Source organism: Ambystoma mexicanum, chromosome 9, assembly GCF_040938575.1.
Source record: "Ambystoma mexicanum isolate Mex_15411 chromosome 9, UKY_AmexF1_1, whole genome shotgun sequence".
NCBI classification, from domain to species: Eukaryota; Metazoa; Chordata; class Amphibia; order Caudata; family Ambystomatidae; genus Ambystoma; species Ambystoma mexicanum.
The window spans coordinates 622,949,980-622,970,806 of NC_090931.1; the positions used below are offsets into that span (position 1 = coordinate 622,949,980).

At 45.1% G+C, this 20,827-nt stretch overlaps 1 protein-coding gene and 1 long non-coding RNA gene across 2 annotated transcripts in view; one reads left to right on the forward strand and one right to left on the reverse strand.

Annotated features, from left to right (window-relative positions):
• Positions 1–223: 223 nt before the first annotated feature.
• On the reverse strand, positions 224–17,997 carry LOC138488370 (uncharacterized). The gene is made up of 2 exons (XR_011274647.1): positions 17,780–17,997; positions 224–1,304 (listed from the first exon to the last, which is right to left on the reverse strand). It is a non-coding gene; the product is annotated as an uncharacterized lncRNA (long non-coding RNA).
• A 929-nt stretch (positions 17,998–18,926) lies between these two features.
• PHF12 (PHD finger protein 12) overlaps positions 18,927–20,827 on the forward strand; it is a 689,998-nt gene continuing 688,097 nt past the window's right edge. Inside the window, exon 1 of the mRNA XM_069615300.1 lies at positions 18,927–19,581. Within this exon, the coding sequence (XP_069471401.1) occupies positions 19,516–19,581 (66 nt within the window). The 5' untranslated portion in view covers positions 18,927–19,515. The remainder of the gene's footprint in view (positions 19,582–20,827) is intronic.

A 20,827-nucleotide genomic window follows, 5' to 3' on the forward strand; every position in this document is an offset into this window, starting at 1 on the left:
CCATTAATTGAGCTGGTTGTAGTTGTATGGCCTGTTGAAATGCTTGTCTATCGGCTTGGGCTTGTTGGTTCTGTAACTGTAACGCCTGTTGAAGTAATTGTTGCCCCTCACTTAGCGTTTTAATGAGTTCCTCCGTGGTGTTCGGCTTTTGATCCCACCTCTAACACCAAAATTGCGAGAATGGCCCTCTTTATCTTATAAATAAATATACAAAGTGTTATGATTTGTGCTTATGAAACAACTTTTATTAACTTTAACTGTCTAATGACTCTTTTTTCCTTCTTTATCTTTGTAAAAAGGATACAGGTCTTGACTCTTGGAGAGCAGTCTTTAGTCGAGGCAAATATCTTCAGCAAATTCAGGTAAGTCTCTGCATGAGGTTTATATTGGTATACAAAGTCGCTCTTCAATTTCACTTATATCACCTCTAGTCTTTTTTTGTATTTATTTCTCCTTATCTTTCTTTTTTAACATTGAGTGCTTTGAAGCTATAGTCTCTCACTTTCTTCCTTGCTATAGGATTTCTGTTCTCTGTCTCCTCCTGCACTTTCCATACGTCACTCTGCACCTTCTCTCACATCCACGTACCTTCGTTTGTTTCTATGAGCGTCTTTCACTGTCTTTTTTATTTGTTCGTAAATCTCCTCTTTGGAACCTGTACCCTGCCAGCTATACGACGTTTTCCCGAGTATTCGTCTCTTCTTTCACACAGCTGATCGCTCTTCAGATGCGACTGCTGGCAGAGATCCGCCCTATTAACCGCTTCAGAGCCGTGTCGTGCGATCATCTACTTTGTTATCCCTCTCTCTCCCTCTTCATGCATAAATCTTACGAAGCGTTGCTCGGGTGTTTCGTTTTATCTTCTGATCCGTTTTCTCCCTCCAATCTACACACACGGAGCCTGGTCTCCTCACCTCCTGTAACGGCTCTTGGAGTTCCGTTATTACGAAGCGCTGATCGGGCGTTTCGCTTCACCTTCTCGATCTGTTTTCTCACTCCGATCAACACAGACGGACCCTCGTCTCTTCACCTCCTGCAACGGCTCCTGGAGTTCCGTCGCCGTAACGGATTTCTCCTTTCTCTGGCCTCCTCCGCACACGGGTCTCAGCCTCCTCAATAAACAACAGATTAGCGATTTTATGCGATCGCTCAACAGGAACGGGGCTCAACTGGGATAACGCACAATGGTGCGATTAATCTTCTTTTATTTTAACTTCACATCAGTTTCTGCTTCATTTCATGCCATCAGTAAGCCCACACATAACCGTCAGTCTTTTCTTCTCCTTCCTCCGTCTCCTGGCAACCTAAAAAAAAAAACAAAGAAGAGACAATTGTTGTCAGAAAGCTTCATTTCCATAAAAGCTTTTCTGTGATTGGCCCAATGACCTGTCAATTACTCCCTTCAATCAGATAGATTCAATTAACCCTTCATATGGTCTTTCTGCCTCGTATTAACCGAGTCTGAGCCAGCTGGTGTTCTTGTTGTAGAATCTGCTCCATTTTTATCACACACCTTACGCTCGGGAAGGGAATTGTTCCGGGATAGGAAATCTGCCTGGGCCATTAATTTTCCTGGGCGATGAACTGTCTTGAACGTGAAAGGTTGTAGTGACAGAAACCATCTAAGCACCCAGGGATTAGTGTCTTTGTTACGTGCCAACCATATAAGAGGTGCATGATCTGTCACCAGTGTAAACTCTCTTCCTAATAAGTAGTAGCGTAATGTATCTATGGCCCATTTCACTGCAAGACATTCCTTTTCAATCGTAGCATAGTGTTGTTCATGCGGTAAGAGTTTCCTACTTATGAAAAGTACTGGTCTTTCTGATTCATCTTGCCCCTGGAATAATACGGCTCCAAGACCTGTTCCAGACGCATCTGTGTGTAATCAGAATGGAGCTGAGAAATCTGGACATTTTAAAACAGCTTTTTCAGATAAAGCATTCTTTAGGTTATTAAATGCATTCATTGTCTCTGTTGTATACCAGTCTTCCTTTGTACGAGTTTTTCAAAAGATCTGTCAGGGGTGTTGCTAGTGTTGAAAAATGAGGGATGAACCTTCTATAGTACCCAACAAAACCAAGAAAGGCTCGCACTTGTCGAAGGTTTGTAGGAAATTGTAAGTCTTTTATGGCTTTCAACTTGTCTTCTTGTGGTTTAATCACCCCTTGTCCTACAAAGTATCCTAAATATCTAGTGTAGAAATTAGCCATGAAAGTTTTCTTTGGATTTATGTGCAGACCAGATTCTTGTAATAGTCGAAGTACATTTCCCAAATGGGTTAAATGATCCTCCCAAGACTGACTGAAGACAATAATATCGTCAAGGTATGCTCCTACATATTCTTCATGTCCTCTAAGAATTGAATTCATGAGCCTTTGAAAGGTTGCCGGTGCCCCATGCAACCAAAAAGGCAAGACTGTAAATTGAAACAATCCTGATGGTATAGCAAAAGCTGTTTTCTCTTTGTCCTCTGGGAGTAACGGTATTTGCCAATATCCTTTCGTTAAATCTATAGTTGTTAGAAATTTAGCTTTACCTAGCTTGTCTAGTAAATCTTCTATTCGTGGCATAGGATAGGCGTCGAACTTGGAAATCTCATTCAATTTCCTAAAGTCCATGCAAAAACGAACCGTTCCATCAGGCTTTGGCACCATTACTACGGGTGATGACCACTCGCTATGAGAGGGTTCTATCACGCCAATCTCCAGCATTTCTTTAATCTCATTGTTGATGGATTGGAGTTTTGTCTCCGGAATTCTATAGGGTCTAATTCTTACTACTTCTCCTGGCTGAGTTACAATACGATGGCATGCCATGTTCGTTCTCCCTGTTAAGGACGAAAAAGTCTTTGAAAATCTCCTTACCGAATCGAGGAGTTCTTTCTTCTGTAACTCAGATAGATCTTGATTTACTTTTAACACTTCCAGACCTAGATCTTCTTTTAAGCGAGGAAAAGGTTCGAAAGATACCTCCTTTGTATTAATCACTGCCACCGTCTCTTTAGGTTCTACCCATTTCTTCAGTAGATTCACATGATATGTCTGTGTTGGGAATCTTCTGTAATTTTGTCTCACCTTGTAGGTTAGAGGACCTAGAACCTCTTCAATCTCATATGGACCTCTCCAAGCGGCTAGCATTTTGTTCTCAGACGTCGGGAGTAAGACCAACACTGTATCTCCCTTGTTAAATGTTCTCAATTGAGTGTTTCGATTATAATAGTATTCCTGTTTGGTTTGCGCTTGTAACAGGTTTTCTTTGGCAATGTTCTGTAACTTTTCTACCCTCTCTTTAAGTTGGCAGGCATATTCAGTAAGGGAGATCTCTTGACTCGGCTCCTCTTCCCAGTTTTCCTTCAAAACATCGAGTAGCGTTCTCACTGATCTTCTGAACAGAAGTTCAAAGGGTGAAAACCCTGTCGATGACTGTGGGGTATTCCTTAAGGTAAGGAGTATCCAGGGTAACAACCTGTCCCAATTCTTTCCTCCCGGCTCTCCTGATTTATGTAACATTTGTTTTATTGTTTGATTGTACCTCTCTACAAGGCCATCAGTTTGAGGATGATACACAGCGGTTTTTAAATGCTTCATTTGTAGAATCGCACCCACTTGTTCCATCACCGATGACATAAAGTTGGATCCTCTGTCAGTAACAATCTCCTTCGGTATTCCCACTCGGCTGATAAAGGGTATCAAGGCATCACATATACTTTGGGCACTAGTAGCTCTAAGAGGAAATGCCTCCGGATACCTTGTAGCATAGTCGACAATCACTAAAATATATTTATGACCGCTGGATGAGGGCTCCAAGGGGCCAACAATATCTAACCCAATCCGATGAAAAGGTTCCAATACTACTGGCATCAGCTGCAAAGGGGCTTTCCTCACATTGGCTTTATTTTTCTTCTGGCATTCTGGACAGGCTTGGCAGAAACGAGCCACCTGAGCATAGAGACCTGGCCAATAAAACCTAGCAAGGATCTTCTGCGTGATCTTCTCTGTTCCTAAATGTCCTTCACCAATTTGCAGATGTGCCACTTCCAACACGGTTTGATAATATTTCTTGGGAACTAACAACTGTTTCAGAGTAGCTCCAGTGGCATCCTTGCTAATCCAATAGTATAATCCTTTTTCTTGAACAAAACTGGGACCCGTTCCCGATACCACTGACTGAACTGCTGCCCTAGCATTCCCTAATAGTGGATCTACTTCTTGTGCCATTCTGAAACTATCTCCCCCTTCATCAATTTTCCAGTCAATTGCAATTGGACAAACATTTTTCTCGGCCCAAACTTTCTTTAACTTTCTTAACTCAGATTTCACTTTCCTTTCTTTATTTGATGGCTCTGCAATCGTCTCCTGGGCGAAAGGGGCAGTTCTTAACCAACCTTCTTTTATCTTCTTTATGATCCGTGAAAAATTAGGAACATAGGAACCAATCAGCAGAGGCTCTGGTAATACTGGCATGAGGGCGGCCCTTACCTCCATCTATTCCCCGGCTACCTTTAAACTAATCTCTTTGGTAGGGTAAGGCTTGACATCGCCATGGACACAACAGATAGGAATTAGTGTATTCGGGTCCCCAGTATTCCCCACAAGTTCTGTACTTACTACTGTTTGCAAACTGCCGGTATCCACCATGGCTCTTGTAGGTTTCCGATCAACTTCTGCTTCGCAGATATACGAATACGATGTTTTTGGCATTGCTGTTACTTCTTGATATTCTCCTTCTCTGGGAACCTCCATGTTTCCCACGTCCATAGGTTCAGCTTTAGCTCTTTTGGGACACATTTGGGCTAAGTGTCCCCACTCACCACAGTCAAAGCATTGTATGCCTTTTGGTACCATATTAGAGGGTCTGATGCCTACAGGGCTCTCACTCGTTGGTCTCCCTCTAGGAGCCTCCCACTCCGGCTTACGTAACATTGAGTTCGGCCATCTTGTAGCAGTGGTTGTTCTGAGAGAAGGGTTATGCAAACTGGGTGTTGAAGTTGGTTTGTTGTTTACCGCATATGACATGGTCCTGCCTTGTCCAGCCTTTTGATAGGCTGAAGCGATGTTAACAGCTTCAACCAGGCTGGGCCGGTGATGTTGGCGGACCCAACGTTGCATTGGTAAGGGTAAGGCTTCAACAAACTGTTCCATAACAATTTTTTCTGACATCTCATGAGCAGTACTGGAGTTAGACTGCAGCCATTTCTCTCCTAATTCTTTAACTCTATAAAACAACTGCCTCGGTGTTTCTTCGGCTTGCAATTTGACCTCTCTAAACTTTATCCTATATGCTTCTTCATCATGTCCCAAGCGTTCCAGTACTACTCGTTTCATATCTGTATAAGGTGTTTCGCCAGTTGGATTGGCTGCTTGGTATGCACTTTGCATCTCGCACGTCATGAGGGGTGCTATGTAGTGGCACTAGCTATCGTTTGGCCATTGAGCGTTCCTGGCCACTCTTTCGAAGTTCACAAAAAAATGAGCTGGGTCCTCTCCCACTGCATACTTTTGTAGGACTGATGCTGGAACCTGGGAATGTCGTCGTACGTTGGTCGCCTCCATTAATTGAGCTGGTTGTAGTTGTATGGCCTGTTGAAATGCTTGTCTATCGGCTTGGGCTTGTTGGTTCTGTAACTAACGCCTGTTGAAGTAATTGTTGCCCCTCACTTAGCGTTTTAATGAGTTCCTCCGTGGTGTTCGGCTTTTGATCCCACTTCTGACACCAAAATTGCGAGAATGGCCCTCTTTATCTTATAAATAAATATACAAAGTGTTATGATTTGTGCTTATGAAACAACTTTTATTAACTTTAACTGTCTAATGACTCTTTTTTCCTTCTTTATCTTTGTAAAAAGGATACAGGTCTTGACTCTTGGAAAGCAGTCTTTAGTCGAGGCAAATATCTTCAGCAAATTCTGGTAAGTCTCTGCATGAGGTTTATATTGGTATACAAAGTCACTCTTCAATTTCACTTATATCACATCTAGTCTTTTTTTGTATTTATTTCTCCTTATCTTTCTTTTTTAACATTGAGTGCTTTGAAGCTATAGTCTCTCACTTTCTTCCTTGCTATAGGATTTCTGTTCTCTGTCTCCTCCTGCACTTTCCATACGTCACTCTGCACCTTCTCTCACATCCACGTACCTTCGTTTGTTTCTATGAGCGTCTTTCACTGTCTTTTTTATTTGTTCGAAAATCTCCTCTTCGGAACCTGTACCCTGCCAGCTATACGACGTTTTCCCGAGTATTCGTCTCTTCTTTCACACAGCTGATCGCTCTTCAGATGCGACTGCTGGCAGAGATCCGCCCTATTAACCGCTTCAGAGCCGTGTCATGCGATCATCTACTTTGTTATCCCTCTCTCTCCCTCTTCATGCATAAATCTTAGGAAGCGTTGCTCGGGTGTTTCGTTTTATCTTCCGATCCGTTTTCTTCCTCCAATCTACACACACGGAGCCTGGTCTCCTCACCTCCTGTAACAGCTCTTGGAGTTCCATTATTACGAAGCGCTGATCGGGCGTTTCGCTTCACCTTCCCGATCTGTTTTCTCACTCCGATCAACACACACGGACCCTCGTCTCTTCACGCCTCATCAGGGATTGGGCGGAGAAGCAAAAATGCGGCGGTAACGATATTACTGCTGCATTACCGCTCTGCCCATGTTTGAGAGAAAAGCTGGAGATGTACCCATTTTTGGTGCTAATACCGCCGACAGTAATAGTGCAGAAAAGCCCCATAGAGTCCTATGGACTCTTAACAAAATGGAGATTTACAGCCTTACAACTACTGGGGATCTGGCGCAAATTGTGCCGGACTGAGTAACGGTAGTGCTATTTGTGTTGGCGGTATCCCAGCGCTATTGCCGCTGAGATACCACCAATGTTGTGATGAGGTCGACAGTCTGCAGGCCAGATGCAGCCCTTCACATCATGATTTATGACCCTCCAGGGCAGTAGAGTTCAAGAAAAAGGTGCAGCTCTTCGCTGGTAATTTCCTCTCTAAAGCTAGAGAGAACATGAAGCAACACAGAACTAACAGAGGCTGACATCTTCGTTCTTGTTTATTTTTGCACACTTAAGAGAAGAAAATCACCAAACCAAGTGTTTCATCAATGTAGGGCTTGCTTAAATTATACCCTGAAAAAGAAATTGGCCCTTGAATATTTTGGACAGTCAATGCCAAGTGTTTGCCAAATGGACATACATAAATTGCCAATTTCCTAAGTTGCAGTGCCTTGTTTCAATCATCTTTAAAATCTTCTAAAGGACACAAGACCTGCATTTTAAAGAGACAGTGGGCCTCATTACGACCCTGGCGGTCCTGTAATGAAGGGTGCCGGTACGGGACCAGCACCCTTCATTACGGGAGCGCCTATAACGAGGTTCCCTTTGCGGGACCCGGAACAGACGTCTGGTAAAACCAGACGTCCTTTCCGGGTCCCGCTAGGGGAACAGGGAGCTAATAACGGGCCGTTATTAACGTGCCTGTTATTAGCTCCCTCCCCATTCCCATTGAGCCCTATTTGGGCTCAATGGAAATGGGGAATGGTTCCTTCAAGAAGGAATTACTGGGTCCTCCAATGTCGGAATGACCCGGTAATTCCCCACTGAAGGAACCCGGTATTGGAGCCAGCAATGGCGCTAATAGCACCATGGCTAACTCCATACTCGTAATGAGACCCGGCATCTCAAACTCTCATAGGTAAAAAAAAAATCTTCAGATGCTTGCATTGCGTTTTTGGTATTGTCATTTTTAGTTAGGGCTATTAGGTGCGACACCTATAAGCCTACATTATTGCATTAGAGTACAGATAGGGAGAAATGGCATATGAGGAGGGACACGCAGCTTGTAGGCATTGTTCGGTTATTTGCCCACCCATTGATTGCCCATGGTCAAAACACCTGCTCATGGTAACTCTTTGAGCTCGCATTATTCAAGCCTTACCGTCAAACGTTGTACTTGATTGGCCTGCCAGTGTTTTTTCAAAGCAGTCTTCTGAGAGTTAATGACTTATTTGAAGTTGTAAACCCGCTATTGGTGTAATAAAAATGTCTTAACCAGGTTGGTTTCAAACACTCGATTTACAAGCACTGTGCATGTCCTTCACTGAAGTCAGATTAAAAACAAGCATTGCCAAAGCAAACACTTTTGGCTTGTGTATAGGTATTAGGCATTTGCCAGGCACTGTTATTAGATGCCCAGAGACTCTTTTGCACCTGCTACCATTAACAGCCAGTTAATACCACTGCTTCTGTGCCTGGCAAGTGCCTTTTCCATGCCTACACAAAAGGTCAAACTGTTGTCATTGCCAATGCTTGTTTTAAAAGCCACCCAAAATAAAACACAAACACAGTTAGACCATTACACCGTAGGAAGTATTTTGTCAGCATCCTTGTTTTGCTAACCACGGTTCTCAAGTACTTTCCTCTAACAAACATTAGCATGTTTATTATGTTCCTATGAAATATTACAGGATTTTCTTAGAAAATTAAGAAATAGAACAATAAAGTCAATAAATACATACATTTTCTCTCGCGTAATTTGGACAGTTCTCCTGGCGTATAAAGCCTGCAGGACTCCGTTTACACAAGTTAGCCCACCACAGAAGGTATGCAAATTAAATCTGGCACTTCAGCAAAGCCAGTTGTGCACCCCTGGGTCATAAGCATGTCAATTTTCAACAACACTGATTCCTAATCAGAACACCTGCGAAACTCCTAGAAACAACCAAATTTAAGAGAAATAACAGCAAACAAAACACTGTACTTAGTTATCAAAAAACAATATCACATGCCAGAAGCCCCAACACTATTCTCTCATACAACCAACACGTCACTAAAGGCAATATCTAAAATATCTTGTGCATTCCCCTGTCTTTATATTGTACTGTAATAACTACCACTAATGTTTACTTGATGGCTACATTCTTGCTACAAATGTTTTGCTCTATGATCTGCACAGGGCTGTGTTGCTCCAGAGCTATGTTTGGGCTATACAAATATATAATAATGAATAATAGTAATGACAATGTGATGGTCACCAAACTCAAACAAACTCAAATCTAAAGCTCCAACTCCATGCTGTCATAAATCTATCAAGACTGTGATGAATCTAGCCATGTCATCACTTCCTCTCTGGGGAAACTATTCTCCCATATAGCCATGGAAGGGCTACCGCTACCTGATCCCGGCCCTGGGGGTGGATGCCTGAGGGAGGACCATATGGGGGGGGGGCAACCCTGATGGGAGGGAAGGAGGCTCACTGGTAGGAGCATGGTATCCCCCTTCCCAGTCAGCGTATAACACCAACCCCTTGAATTCCCAAACCTGTATGGCCTATTAAGATATAGATCCAGTCCATCCACTTAGCTATACTTTTTGTAAAAGGACTGGGGCGAGGAGGAACACACGACCAATGCAGAGCACTGAAGCTACCGAACTAGAGATCCTCTCTAGTGGTTGGATGGATCCAATAGGTGCTGGTACATTTATAACCCTGGAACCGCAAGGAAGATGGCGAACAAGTATACTCGACGCGGGTCAGGAAGCGAGGAAGAAGTTAGCTGTAGCAGGGAACAGAAGAGCTCCAAGCGGTGCCGTCCCAAGAAGCTCAGAAGTCGAAGGCATGCGGCACGGAGGCCTGCTGCAGGAGACGCTGTAGAGAGGAGGCCACGGCAGAGTGTGTATCAAAGAAATTGAAGTACACAGAGAACATCAAAGCTGCCACAAGAGACCGGTGAGGCTAGTGACGGGAATTGGGACACCTAGGCACTTAGCAGTGTATACCGCATACTGAGTAAAGACAGTGACGTTCACAGGGCAAACCTGAGCAAGGGAGCTGGAAAGCAGAGCGCATGGTGGACTGAAACCAATGAAAGGGGGTCGAAGACCCAGTGCCTGAAAGAGGCAAACTGTTACATGTGGATGAAGTCCTGGCAGGAGAGTATACCAGGCAACCTATTGCGAGTCTTGGACCCACACCCAATTAAAAAGTGAACATTGTGAAAGACCTGGCAGGAGGGTATACCGGCCAACCTGTTATGAGATTGGGACTGCTAAAGGGAACATTGGGAAAGCCGTATATAGAGTATACCAGGCAACGTGTTGCGAGTCGGCAACCCGCACCCAATCAGAAAGTGAAAACTGTGAAAGTGCTGGTCACTGAGTGTGACCGTGGCATGTATTCCTTAGAGCGTCAGACACCTAGAATTATTAGAAATAATGGTGTATTCAGATTGGTACATACAGCAATAACTGTGTTAATTAGAAGCGTTAGATGCTCAGTGACAACCCATACCGGTATTGGTGATTATGCTATTAAGGAAATGCGATACATAGAAAACACAGGGATCAGAATAACAAATATGTGTTTATTTTGTATTTTTTCAACTTTTCTCCCAATTGAACACTTTTCCTACGTATGGACTAATGGTATGTGGAATATGTAATTATTTTACAAGACAATGTACGATCTGGTATTGATTAATTATGGATTGTTGGCTTGTTGGTTACTTGCTTGAATTAACTGTATTAACATGATTTTTACCTTGATTAACCACTATGATTAATATGATTTTCACGAACATTGTACAGTGCCTTGAAGCCCTGACGACGGACCATGTCCGAAATGCATTGGCATAGACAGATTCTGGCAATGAACAGTCAGGCATTCTTCATGCCTCAACAATACATTTTGGAAATTGTTTACGCTATATATGATTTATTTGGTCTCAGAATATTATTTTGAACATTTAACATAGACTATAATCTATGTGCAACTCCATAAGGAGGGCAGCAAGTGAGCACACTTAAAATCAGATTAATTTCTGATTCTCTCTTTTGTTCAGTATTAGCAAACTTGTGCCAAGGACAAAAGGTGCACTCCGATACATAATTTTTACAGACTGTGAATCCTGAAAATTACAGCGGTGCCCACCCTTAATCTCCTTATCCACAAATTTACCCAGTTCCAAGAAACTAGGCTGGCATTCTGAACCTCCGCCCACCAGGTCAGAGTTCGGAAATCCATCTTAACAAGGGGCGTCTCAAACTGTCAGAGTTCCCGCAATCAACGAGGGTTAGGACGAAATTACCTAAGTAGAAAAAGTCCTACCACCAAAAGTCCGACCCCCGTTTATTTGCATATGTATATGTGCGGGGGTAAAGTTAACAAAAATGTATGATATATATATATATATATATATATATGCAAAAAAATGAAGAAAAAAAGGGAAAAAATTGACTTTTGGTGGTCGGACTTTTCAACTCAGTAATTTCACGCAGATCCATCAATGATAAGGCTCACCTGTGTTTTCTTCTGAGACGTCTTGCAATGAGCCTTTTCTTGCCAGTTCTTTTGGTCTGACCGGGTGTCATGAAGAAAAGGGCGAGACTCCCCAGACGCCACCCTGCCTGGGTTTGTTGTTCAGGCCGGGTGACCTCTGGATAGACTGCCAATATACAGGAGAAAAACCATCCAAAAGGAAGTAAAAACCTATGAGCTGATGGAAGAAGATTCCTACGGAACAGCTGCTGACTTCAAGAACTCAGCTTCAATCTGCGACCGAGGTGGGAGAAGGAGTGAGAATTACACCAATGGATAGAGCAAGTATGGGAGGCAAGCGGGTAAGCAAAGCAAGGCCAGGAAGAAGGAAAAGATGAACAAGGGAGCGGTGAGCAAGGTAAAATACATTACTGAGCATTGAGGCGGGGACCCTTCACGTCTACGGTCCGTATTTGGAAACATTGCCAGCAGACTGCAGCCGGCGAGATTTTAATTGGAGCACTAGAGCGCTCATGCGGCTTCAGAATAGGAAAACAGCACGCCATGTTGGAAGTGAGAATTACGTCCCTTCACTCGAGACAATAGTTTCCAATAGGACCAGAATGACCATGGCCTGCATTTCATGACAACGGGGTATTCCTCTCTCTCCTCTGCCAATCAACTTATCATAATTCAACCTATAAAGGTTCATTTCCGTCTTGTTCTGTCTCCCCCTACCCATTTCCAACATGTACTGGGGCGAGGAAGAGGCGACCAGGAGCAGTGAAGATTACCCATAGACATACCAGTGAGAAGCAGAGAGAGGCCTACCACATTACACCACTAGGCTGTCCCACTAAGAGTCAGGCATGTTCAGGCAGTTTACCTTAACCATTCACACCTGACTCCACTTGACCCTTAGTTAGGGTATAAAAGGTGTGGTTCTGCCAGAGAAGATGAGCGAGCTGGGGTTGTTGGTTGGAACATGGAGCACGAGAAGCCTGGGAAGTCGGGAGGAGAACGGGTTGCAGAGACGCTGACCCAGTGTGGCTGGAGGGTTGGAGCGTGGCGAGGGAGTCGTGTCTTCATGGAGCCGATGTGAGGAGAGTTGCTAATTATTGCCCGTATCCAGGTATCCCGGCCAGTGCTTGTTCCCCTGGGACATGTGTTGGTCCCAGGGGTGCATGAGAGGACGGTGATGAGACCCTGACCTCGGCCCCCAGATCCCAAGAAGCAGCTCGCCAGCGCTGCGCTTTCTGCATGAGTTTTGTAGCAGGAGAGAGAGAGAAACCCAGTGGCGTGCGTGAGGCTGGTGCGGGAGCAGAAATGTGAAAGTGGAAGGTGACACAGAAAAAAGGAAGGCATGGAAAACAATGTGCGCAAGCAGCGCAAGTATAGGAAAAGACAGAAGGAGAAAAACAGAAAGAGTATATTTGAAAGTTCAAGGCAAGCACATAGAGGGTGTGAGCGACCCGAAAGCAGAAGAGAGTGTGCAAGCGACCTGAAGAACAGAAAGAGTGCATTTGAAAGAACTGGAAAGTAAAAAGAGGGTGCGAGTGACCCAAAAGCAGAAGAGAGGGGACGAGCGACCCGAAAGTAAGAAAAGAAGGTGCAATGGAGCACGGCAAAGTGAAAAGAGTGTGCCTGGGGCACGACAAAGCAGGAGGAGTGTGCCAGAGGCACAGCAAAGAGAAAGAAGGAGCAGGAGTGCACTGCAAAGAGGAAAGAAAGAAAGAAGTGAAACAAGAAAAGATACAAAGTGAGAAGAGAGGGCTTAGAAGTCAAAGTGGTCACGCAGGGGTGGAGCCCAACGCCCAGTGGTTTCAAAAGTCTCTGACACTGCTCCATGGAAGGAACTGTGTGAACTTTTGTTTGAAACCAGAGGGGCCTAAGCTTGGGGAAGGCAACCCTGAGAGGCCTGCAGAGACATTTTGAACTTTTACAGGAGAGGCATAGACTTGGGGAAGGGAACCCTGAAAAGCCTGACCAGAACTGTGCCTTTTTGTTTGGAACTGGAAGTAATAAATCTTGGGGAAGGAAACCCCAGGTGACCCAAAAACACTGAACTTTATTTGCAGCAAGAGCCCTACGTGGAAGGTACCAAGAGCAACCCTTTACTGGCAGAACTAAACCTCATGGTAAGGCCACCTGAAACCAATCGTGATTTACATTTCTTTTTGAGTCACCATTTTTTCTTTAAGAAGACCCCAGATCACATTTTGTCTAAGAGTAAGGGCAAGCATAGTTTGTGACACAGGTAGATTTTGGTTTTGGACTTATGGACATTGACGGCCCTTAGAAACATCAGTTGAGGGAACAACCGCCTTAGAGTTAGGGCCAGTAAGGCATTACACCAACCCAACAAAATGTTTCATTAAAGGTTTTCAAACAGTTGCTTTTAAGTCTGTGTCACTCTTGATACCATGCCTGTCTCCCAGAAGTCTCTAGATATTGTGCAGCTATGCTATGGTTTCATCCTTGCATTGGTGTATGGCTAGATTGGTAGACAAGACTAAAGAAGAAGGGTTAGCATAGTAGTGATTATTTTGTTGGAGAATGTAAGCTGTCTCTGGAGTGAGCATTATCTTGAGGGGATGGGGTATAGGCTTGGGGTATTGGGTTACCTGGGTCCTCTTGATCCATTAACCCAAAAGACCCACTCACCCTTTCCACCAACAATCCCAGGGGCCCCCTCCTTACCTCGTATAATCCTGGTCACGTTTTGTTCCTGCGATTGGATTTGAACACCCTGGAAGCACACTCTCTGGTAAGGGATAGAAAGCATGCTTGCAGAGTGTCTATTTCATGGGTCAGTCACTCCCACTGGCCCTAAACCTGGCGCTGTCACACTGAGCATGTGTGGCGTGGGCCATGGTAGGCTGGGATATGCACAAACGCTTTTGTTTTCCATTTCAGGCTGGGGTCCACCCACCCTGGGGTCCTGACCACCCCACCCTGGTTATGAGGCCACACCACCCCTTAGGGGCCGCACCCCACAGTTTGAATACCAATGCTCTAAGCAATGCTGAATTGAATGAAACCCTGCATTCTTTTTTTTTATTCCTGGGGGGGGGGCGCCCTGAAGCCCCTTGATTGGTTCGGTTTCCCTCGCTACACTCGGTCGCTATAGAGTATCTGGGGCAATACGTATTACCCCCCACTTAAAAAATGTACCTGCCGTCACTGGCCCTGGGACTGTGCTGGGGGAAGTCCAGGGACTGTGGTGGGAGCAGGATGGGGGAGCCATTGGATAGTGGTGGGAGCAGGGTGGGGAGGGCCTGGGGACTGGGCTAGGAGTGGGATGAGTGAACCCAGAAACCGTAATGGGAGCAGGTGGGGAGCCCAGGGACCATACTGGGAGTAGGGTATGGTGACAGCACACAATAGTTCATAGCCATTTAGACTTACTGTCCATTTGCCATTTTGGGGGGGGGGCCAGCCTGCCCACATTTTGCTCGGGGGTGGGGGGAAAGGGCAAAAAAAGTTTGAAGACCACTGTGAGGAATTTGTCCATCTGCACGGCGGGTGTGCGCTAGTCTGCGCTTTTTTGACATTTTAAATAAAACTGAATGATGGGAGATCAGCCTCCGGAAAACGCGTGGGGCTAATCTGCACTCATTTTCCTGTGCTCACTGCACGACATACGCATAGACCTGTGTAATCTGGGTGGACACAGCCTGCAGGCACAGTGCCTCCTGTAATATTTAGTTGGAATATGACAGAAGGGGTACACAATGGATCTCCAGAAGGGGGAGGGTCAAACATTCCCCTGCCATGCCCAGCCTAATTAACTAACAAAGGTTCCATGGATCTGCCCTGTCCTTTTGTTGTGCCATGTTGGTGGCAGAAATGTACATACTAATCAGAAAGTAATTCAAACAGGCCCACATGAGGCCTGGCTACACAGGCTAACAAAGGAGACAGGAAACCCCAAAAACCTTTCATATGCAACTGTGTCAACCTGATGCCAGCTCCCGCCTCAGTATGTGAAATGTCATGTCTGGGACTGCTTGTTTACAGTAGTCATCCCCGCCAAGGGACCCCATTCAGAAGGTACGAGTATGTGGTTTGACAGAGCCAGTAAGTCTGGTCTCTCCGCAGCTTCATGGGAGACATGCTGCTTTAATCAGGAACCACAGAAAGCTCCATTAACCAGAAGGACCCTTTCATCCACAACAGATAGGAAGATGGGTGGGACCTAGTATTGCATGTTTTCATCCCTTTACCTATTCTGTTGCAAAGCACTCTGGTTATGACCTCACACATACAGGAGATTGTTGGTGGGGACCTAGTATTGGTTCATTCAGGTAGGCTTAGTCTGCACCAATCCCTGTGGTCCATTTGGCTTTAAAAGAGGGCTGAGACCCTCTTTTGGAAGATCATCTGAAAGCTTCACCAGAAGCAGATTATTGGACCCTGGCTGAAGGTACATTCTGTCTCACATCTTCCGCCAGTGAAGGAAGGCCAGGACGTCCAAGAGGGAAGCAAGATCCCTCCCCTAAACATCTCCCAGGGAATAGATGGAGATTTCGAATCCAGACGACCCTTCAGCACCTCCAGACCTGTACACAGCCAGCACACAGTGTGCCCTGCTAGGCTCTGCAGCAAGCTTCCTATGTGGGAAGTGCCAGAGAATCTCTGAAACTGAACCAAGGACAAGGCAGCTGCCTGCAACACACTCCTCAACTTTGGACCATCCGCCTTAAAGGACGACCCAAGTCCATTGAAGAAGCTGGGAGGACGAGCATCTACTGACGTTCCGCCTTAAAGGACCTTTTCGAGCCAGTCGAGTCCCTCGTGTTGCAATCGACTGCAATGCTGACTGTTGTTACTCTGCAGTCCCTTATAGCCATCCGAGACGTCGCGACCAGTGCTTCAGAACCAACAACCAGCACTGAGACAACGATTCCTGACCCTGAGCCACTGTGTAGGCCAGTTTGCAGCTGTGTGTCCAGCCTCGCTCGCCAAACTGGTTGCTGCCCGATACCCGCAGCTGTCTCCCATCTTGAACTCTGTCCCAGAAGCTGCAAAGCGGCCTGAAACCGACTCAACGCTGTTGAGCACCAAGAACACCTACAAGCACAAGGTACATTGTGGTTCTGTCCCCCTGGTTCTTCTCCAAAGGCCCCTACATACATATTAAGACCCATTGCTCCCTTTGTGCTGAAGTCAAGTAACCTTAAACTCTTGCGGTTATTAACCATACTGACTACTCTCCTGTCAGTATCCAGAGTGCATCCCTTTTCCTTCTTTGAAACTGTCTGTCCTCTGCATTCCTTTACAGAGTGGGTTGTATTTCGTAGTGTTGCTAGAACTGTCTGTTGTAATAATAATAAAGTAGATATTTGTATACAACTATGACTGGACAGTCCCTTTCATCATTGGGTAATAATTGTATTTTTGCTGTGTTGCAAATGAGCAACGATCCACAAACTTTTGGAGAGAAGCCTGCTGTTCTGTCCACGTTACCACAATTGGACAAGGAGGTTTATAATTTGCTTGTGTTTCCAATCTGTTTGAACCCCGTCTGGTGTACTAGAGGTGTGGGGTTGATTGATGGTTTAGAAACTGACAATCATCCCTGGACCACTTGTGTCCAGGAAGTTGATTTGTCAGAACCACTGACATAGAGGATACCTATGGTGTACAGAGGACAAAAAAAGCTCGGCAGCAAAGTCCATAGTGTTCCCACTGAGGCATTTAAACAATGAACACCTCTTTGTTAATTGTCAGTGATAAGAACAGAGGGGGCATTCACTATTTTGCACCAGAAAGCCCAAATAAAGCTCCAGTTAAGTATCCAAGTCTGTGCCAAAAAACATTTAAACTGTCTCTAATTTTCATTGTGTTCTTATATGACACAAAACAGGTTTGGGTGTATACAGAATTTTACATTTTCTTCACACTACATATGATTAAGCAGCATGCTTGGGTTAACCAATATGCAGGTGATTTTATCACAGTATCTTTTATGTGGCTTTATGTCTTGAGAGTACATTTGCAAACCCTAAAAGTCATTTTTTAAGCTTGTATTATTATTATTATTTTTTTTTTTTAACTTTACTCAGTAAACTAAGTTTTGTCAAAAAGGACGTGTTTTGATCGCCTTCAGAGTGCTTGTATTATTTCTTTCAAGAGTGGAGGGATCGGAGAAAGCTGCAATTATTCTAATTTTGTGAATCCTAATTTTATAGGAATGTATATATTTGTTGCACTGTTTCATTTGGATTTCTGCACAGCTGAAGTCATTTTTGACAAAAAAAAAGCATATTCTTGAGAGACGAACATTAACATATACTCCTACAAGATCTGAAAACATTTATGATCAAGTGCTTAAGTTGCCGAGTGGTCTCAAATCCTGGCTTCACCACTTGCCTAAAGTGTACGATGCTGGGCAAATCATTTTGTCTACAGAGTTTTAATGGGGAAAAAAGGGTAGGTCGTGCTTTTGCCCTTAATAGATGATCCAGTAACTAAGCTGAACACATTTGTGAAGTTTTTAATTAACAAAACAGTACGTTTACCCATCGGTGCGTTATTTCTTTCAGATACCTCTACTAAAGAGGGAGCGAGAGACGCGTTGCTCATCCCCATTTCAGCGGTAGGTATTCGGTGCCCGCCAACGCCTTCAAAATACAGAGGACAAGGACATTATGATTTACGGGAGAATGGAAGTAAGGGAGCAAAACACGACTATTTTTTTTTTTTTTAAAAAAAAGAGGTTCTGTCACGGGGCTTGGGTTCCACCAATAAAACCTGAGATGGGAAAGAGGTACGTGGGGATAATAAACTAAACGGAACCACCTTTAATGTCCGTCATTGGTTTCAATAGCAACTCGTGTCCAGTGTTTACAATGTAGAGAAAGGACGTGAAGTTTTAAGCGAGACCAAAAGCGCATGCGTGATGCCAACTCTACACCGTCAATTTGACGGTAGGCAAAGAAATGACGTTCCTGTCAGTGCCGTTTCAGCCTGATTACAAAGACTAGTATGGCCGTAGTGTTTCACATGGGTCTTACTGTGACTGCTGCGCGCAATTTGACACTACCAAGATGGCGTAAAGACGTCACTTTTCAATGTTGAAGGCAAAGGCTGCACTCTGCGACGTTCAGTTCCTATATACAACACCAGATTCCGTGTAAAGCCACTGACTTGGGCTGCATCTACGTGAAACCTTCGTTGTTTGAAAGTGTACTTGGTCTCTTCAGATCCGTCACTGCTAGTCTGTTTTCCTTCACCAGTATGGCGGTAATGCGCAGATTCTGCGCACTGTTTGCAAGTGGAGCGTTGTATAGACATTGAAATAGGACGAATGTAGAGGCTCTGGTCAGAATGTACGTTAGTGCCTCGTCCACCTTGGAAAGTCGTTTTTAACTGAATTTAAAATAAACAGGAACACTCAAGGTGCCTTGTTTTGTAATGAACTTATGTTGTATTTGCATTTTTCATTTGAAAACTGTAGAATAGGAATGGCTTATTCATAAACACATTACTTTTATACAATATTTTTTATTAACATTGGTGCATTTTTGAAGAAAATGATCACTACTTACTTGTTAAAAATGCGTTTTGAAAAAGTCGGTTTCAGTTTTTGTTTTATTGTGGGACATAAACGTCAGGGTATCTTTTCTAAAATGGCGACAAAGACTCCTCGGCGAGTCTGCAGCGGGCCCGTTCACTAGCTTGTTGTTCCCGGTCCTACGTCTGTGTTCATTGCTGTACGCTTGCGCAGTGGGCAGGCGGCGGGCAGTCACTTTGCGCCAAGTGCGTGATTCTGGCAGCGGAGGCACGTACGCGGGAGCTGGAGAACTAGGAGCCGGGTTGAGAGTGCTATCAGGAGGTCGCAGTGGGAGCAGAGTACGGGGCACTGGTGAAGATCACCTCAGAACAAGGAGAGTCGGGCTGTCCTCACCCCCAGGGCCTGGCCATGGGGGACCCCGGGCTCCCCGCCAGTCGTGGTTCTCTCAGAGTGGGCTAGGTCTTGGGCAACGGTGGAAAGCGGCACCCCTCCACGCACCGGAGGGAGGGGCCAGCCGCGGAAACCCACAGCCGGTGTCCCCCCCTCTTCTGGAGACCAGAGAGGGGGTCCTAAGACAGCGCCCGTTGGACAAGGGATTCCTGCATTTGGAGATAAGATCTGGATTCAGGAGTAACGGATACAGGCAGCCTACTGGATCTGAGGAGCAGCTGAGTGCCACCCAACCCCCTGGTACAGGGCTCTGAGCGCCGGAGACCCGGGCCTGGAGCCGTCACCGGGTGAATGCTGGACAGGATGGAGCCCAAGACCATCATGTATGATCTGGACACTTCTGGGGGGCTCATGGAGGTAAGTGCTGGAGAGGTGATCAAGTGAACGTGTCAGCGAGACACGCCCAGACCCCTACAAGGTACACAGGGATGCCATGTATACAAGAGCCTCACCGTTAGCCTACAACGAAGGGGGAGGTGTCCTCATATGTACTAGCGCACACTGCTACTGTACAGTGATCGCCACATTAATCAATCGCATCATCAACTCCCGCATAGGTCGTTTAGGCAGGTACGTTTTATGTAAATGACCACCAACCACACAAAGCTTGCAGGGGGGCGGGGTCATACTATGTGTAATGATGTCCTCTGCCACATTGAGCTAGCCACAGAAACTAGCACTAGTGCATGGGTGTTAACAGAGATTTAAGTGGGGGCAGAAATCGAGGGGGGCTGTAGAGGGCGTGGCCTAAATGAGGGGCGTGGCCTAAATGGTGGGCGTGGCCTTGTGTTCTCAACCCGCGACAATAAAAAAGTGACTTTCCTCACTCCGTTTTTTTTTTTATTGTCCTGTGCCGAGGTTTTAAACCCGAGCCCAGTTTCATTCAATAGCCTGCTTGACACAGGCTTTGTGTCAAGCAGTCTATTGAAAGAAAAGTAATCCAGGATCTCCCAAATAGCACAGTGTGATATGACACTGGCTTGTCATCGGCAGGGCTTGGGTTCTAAATCCGCAACATGGGACAATTACGAACAATTGATTTCCCTGACTTTTTTTGTATTGTCCTCTGCTGGGGATTCCAATCCCTACTGCTGACAAGCCAGTATCGCATTGCGCTGTGCTATTTCATAGGTGCTTAATGTATTTCATTCAATAGACTGGTGGACACACAAAGCCAACTGGCTTCATGTGTCAAGCAGTCTTAAATTAAACAAAAGAAATCCAGCACTGTGCTATTTCGTAGGTTTTGGAATCTTTTTTGCTTCATGCAATAGACTGTTCGAAATATGAAGTCTGTCATGTCAAGCAGTCTATTTAATAAAACAAACATGTCGGCAACTATGAACTAGCCGTGTTTGGATCTAAACATTTAAAAAGTGTTTTTCGTTGCTGGTGGGGAGGGGGCTCTGACAGGGCCCTGCCTCTACCAGCATTTTGGTAGACTGTGGTTAGGCCCTGGCTCACTTAAAGCCCTGGTGTTACATGTACATTGATCTCCCAGCTTAAGCTAGATTTCATGCTGGGCGATGTAGGGAGTCATACTTGCAGAGCTCACACAAAACTATCACAGAAGCAGTGTCACGCCTCCCCACACACCCTTCCA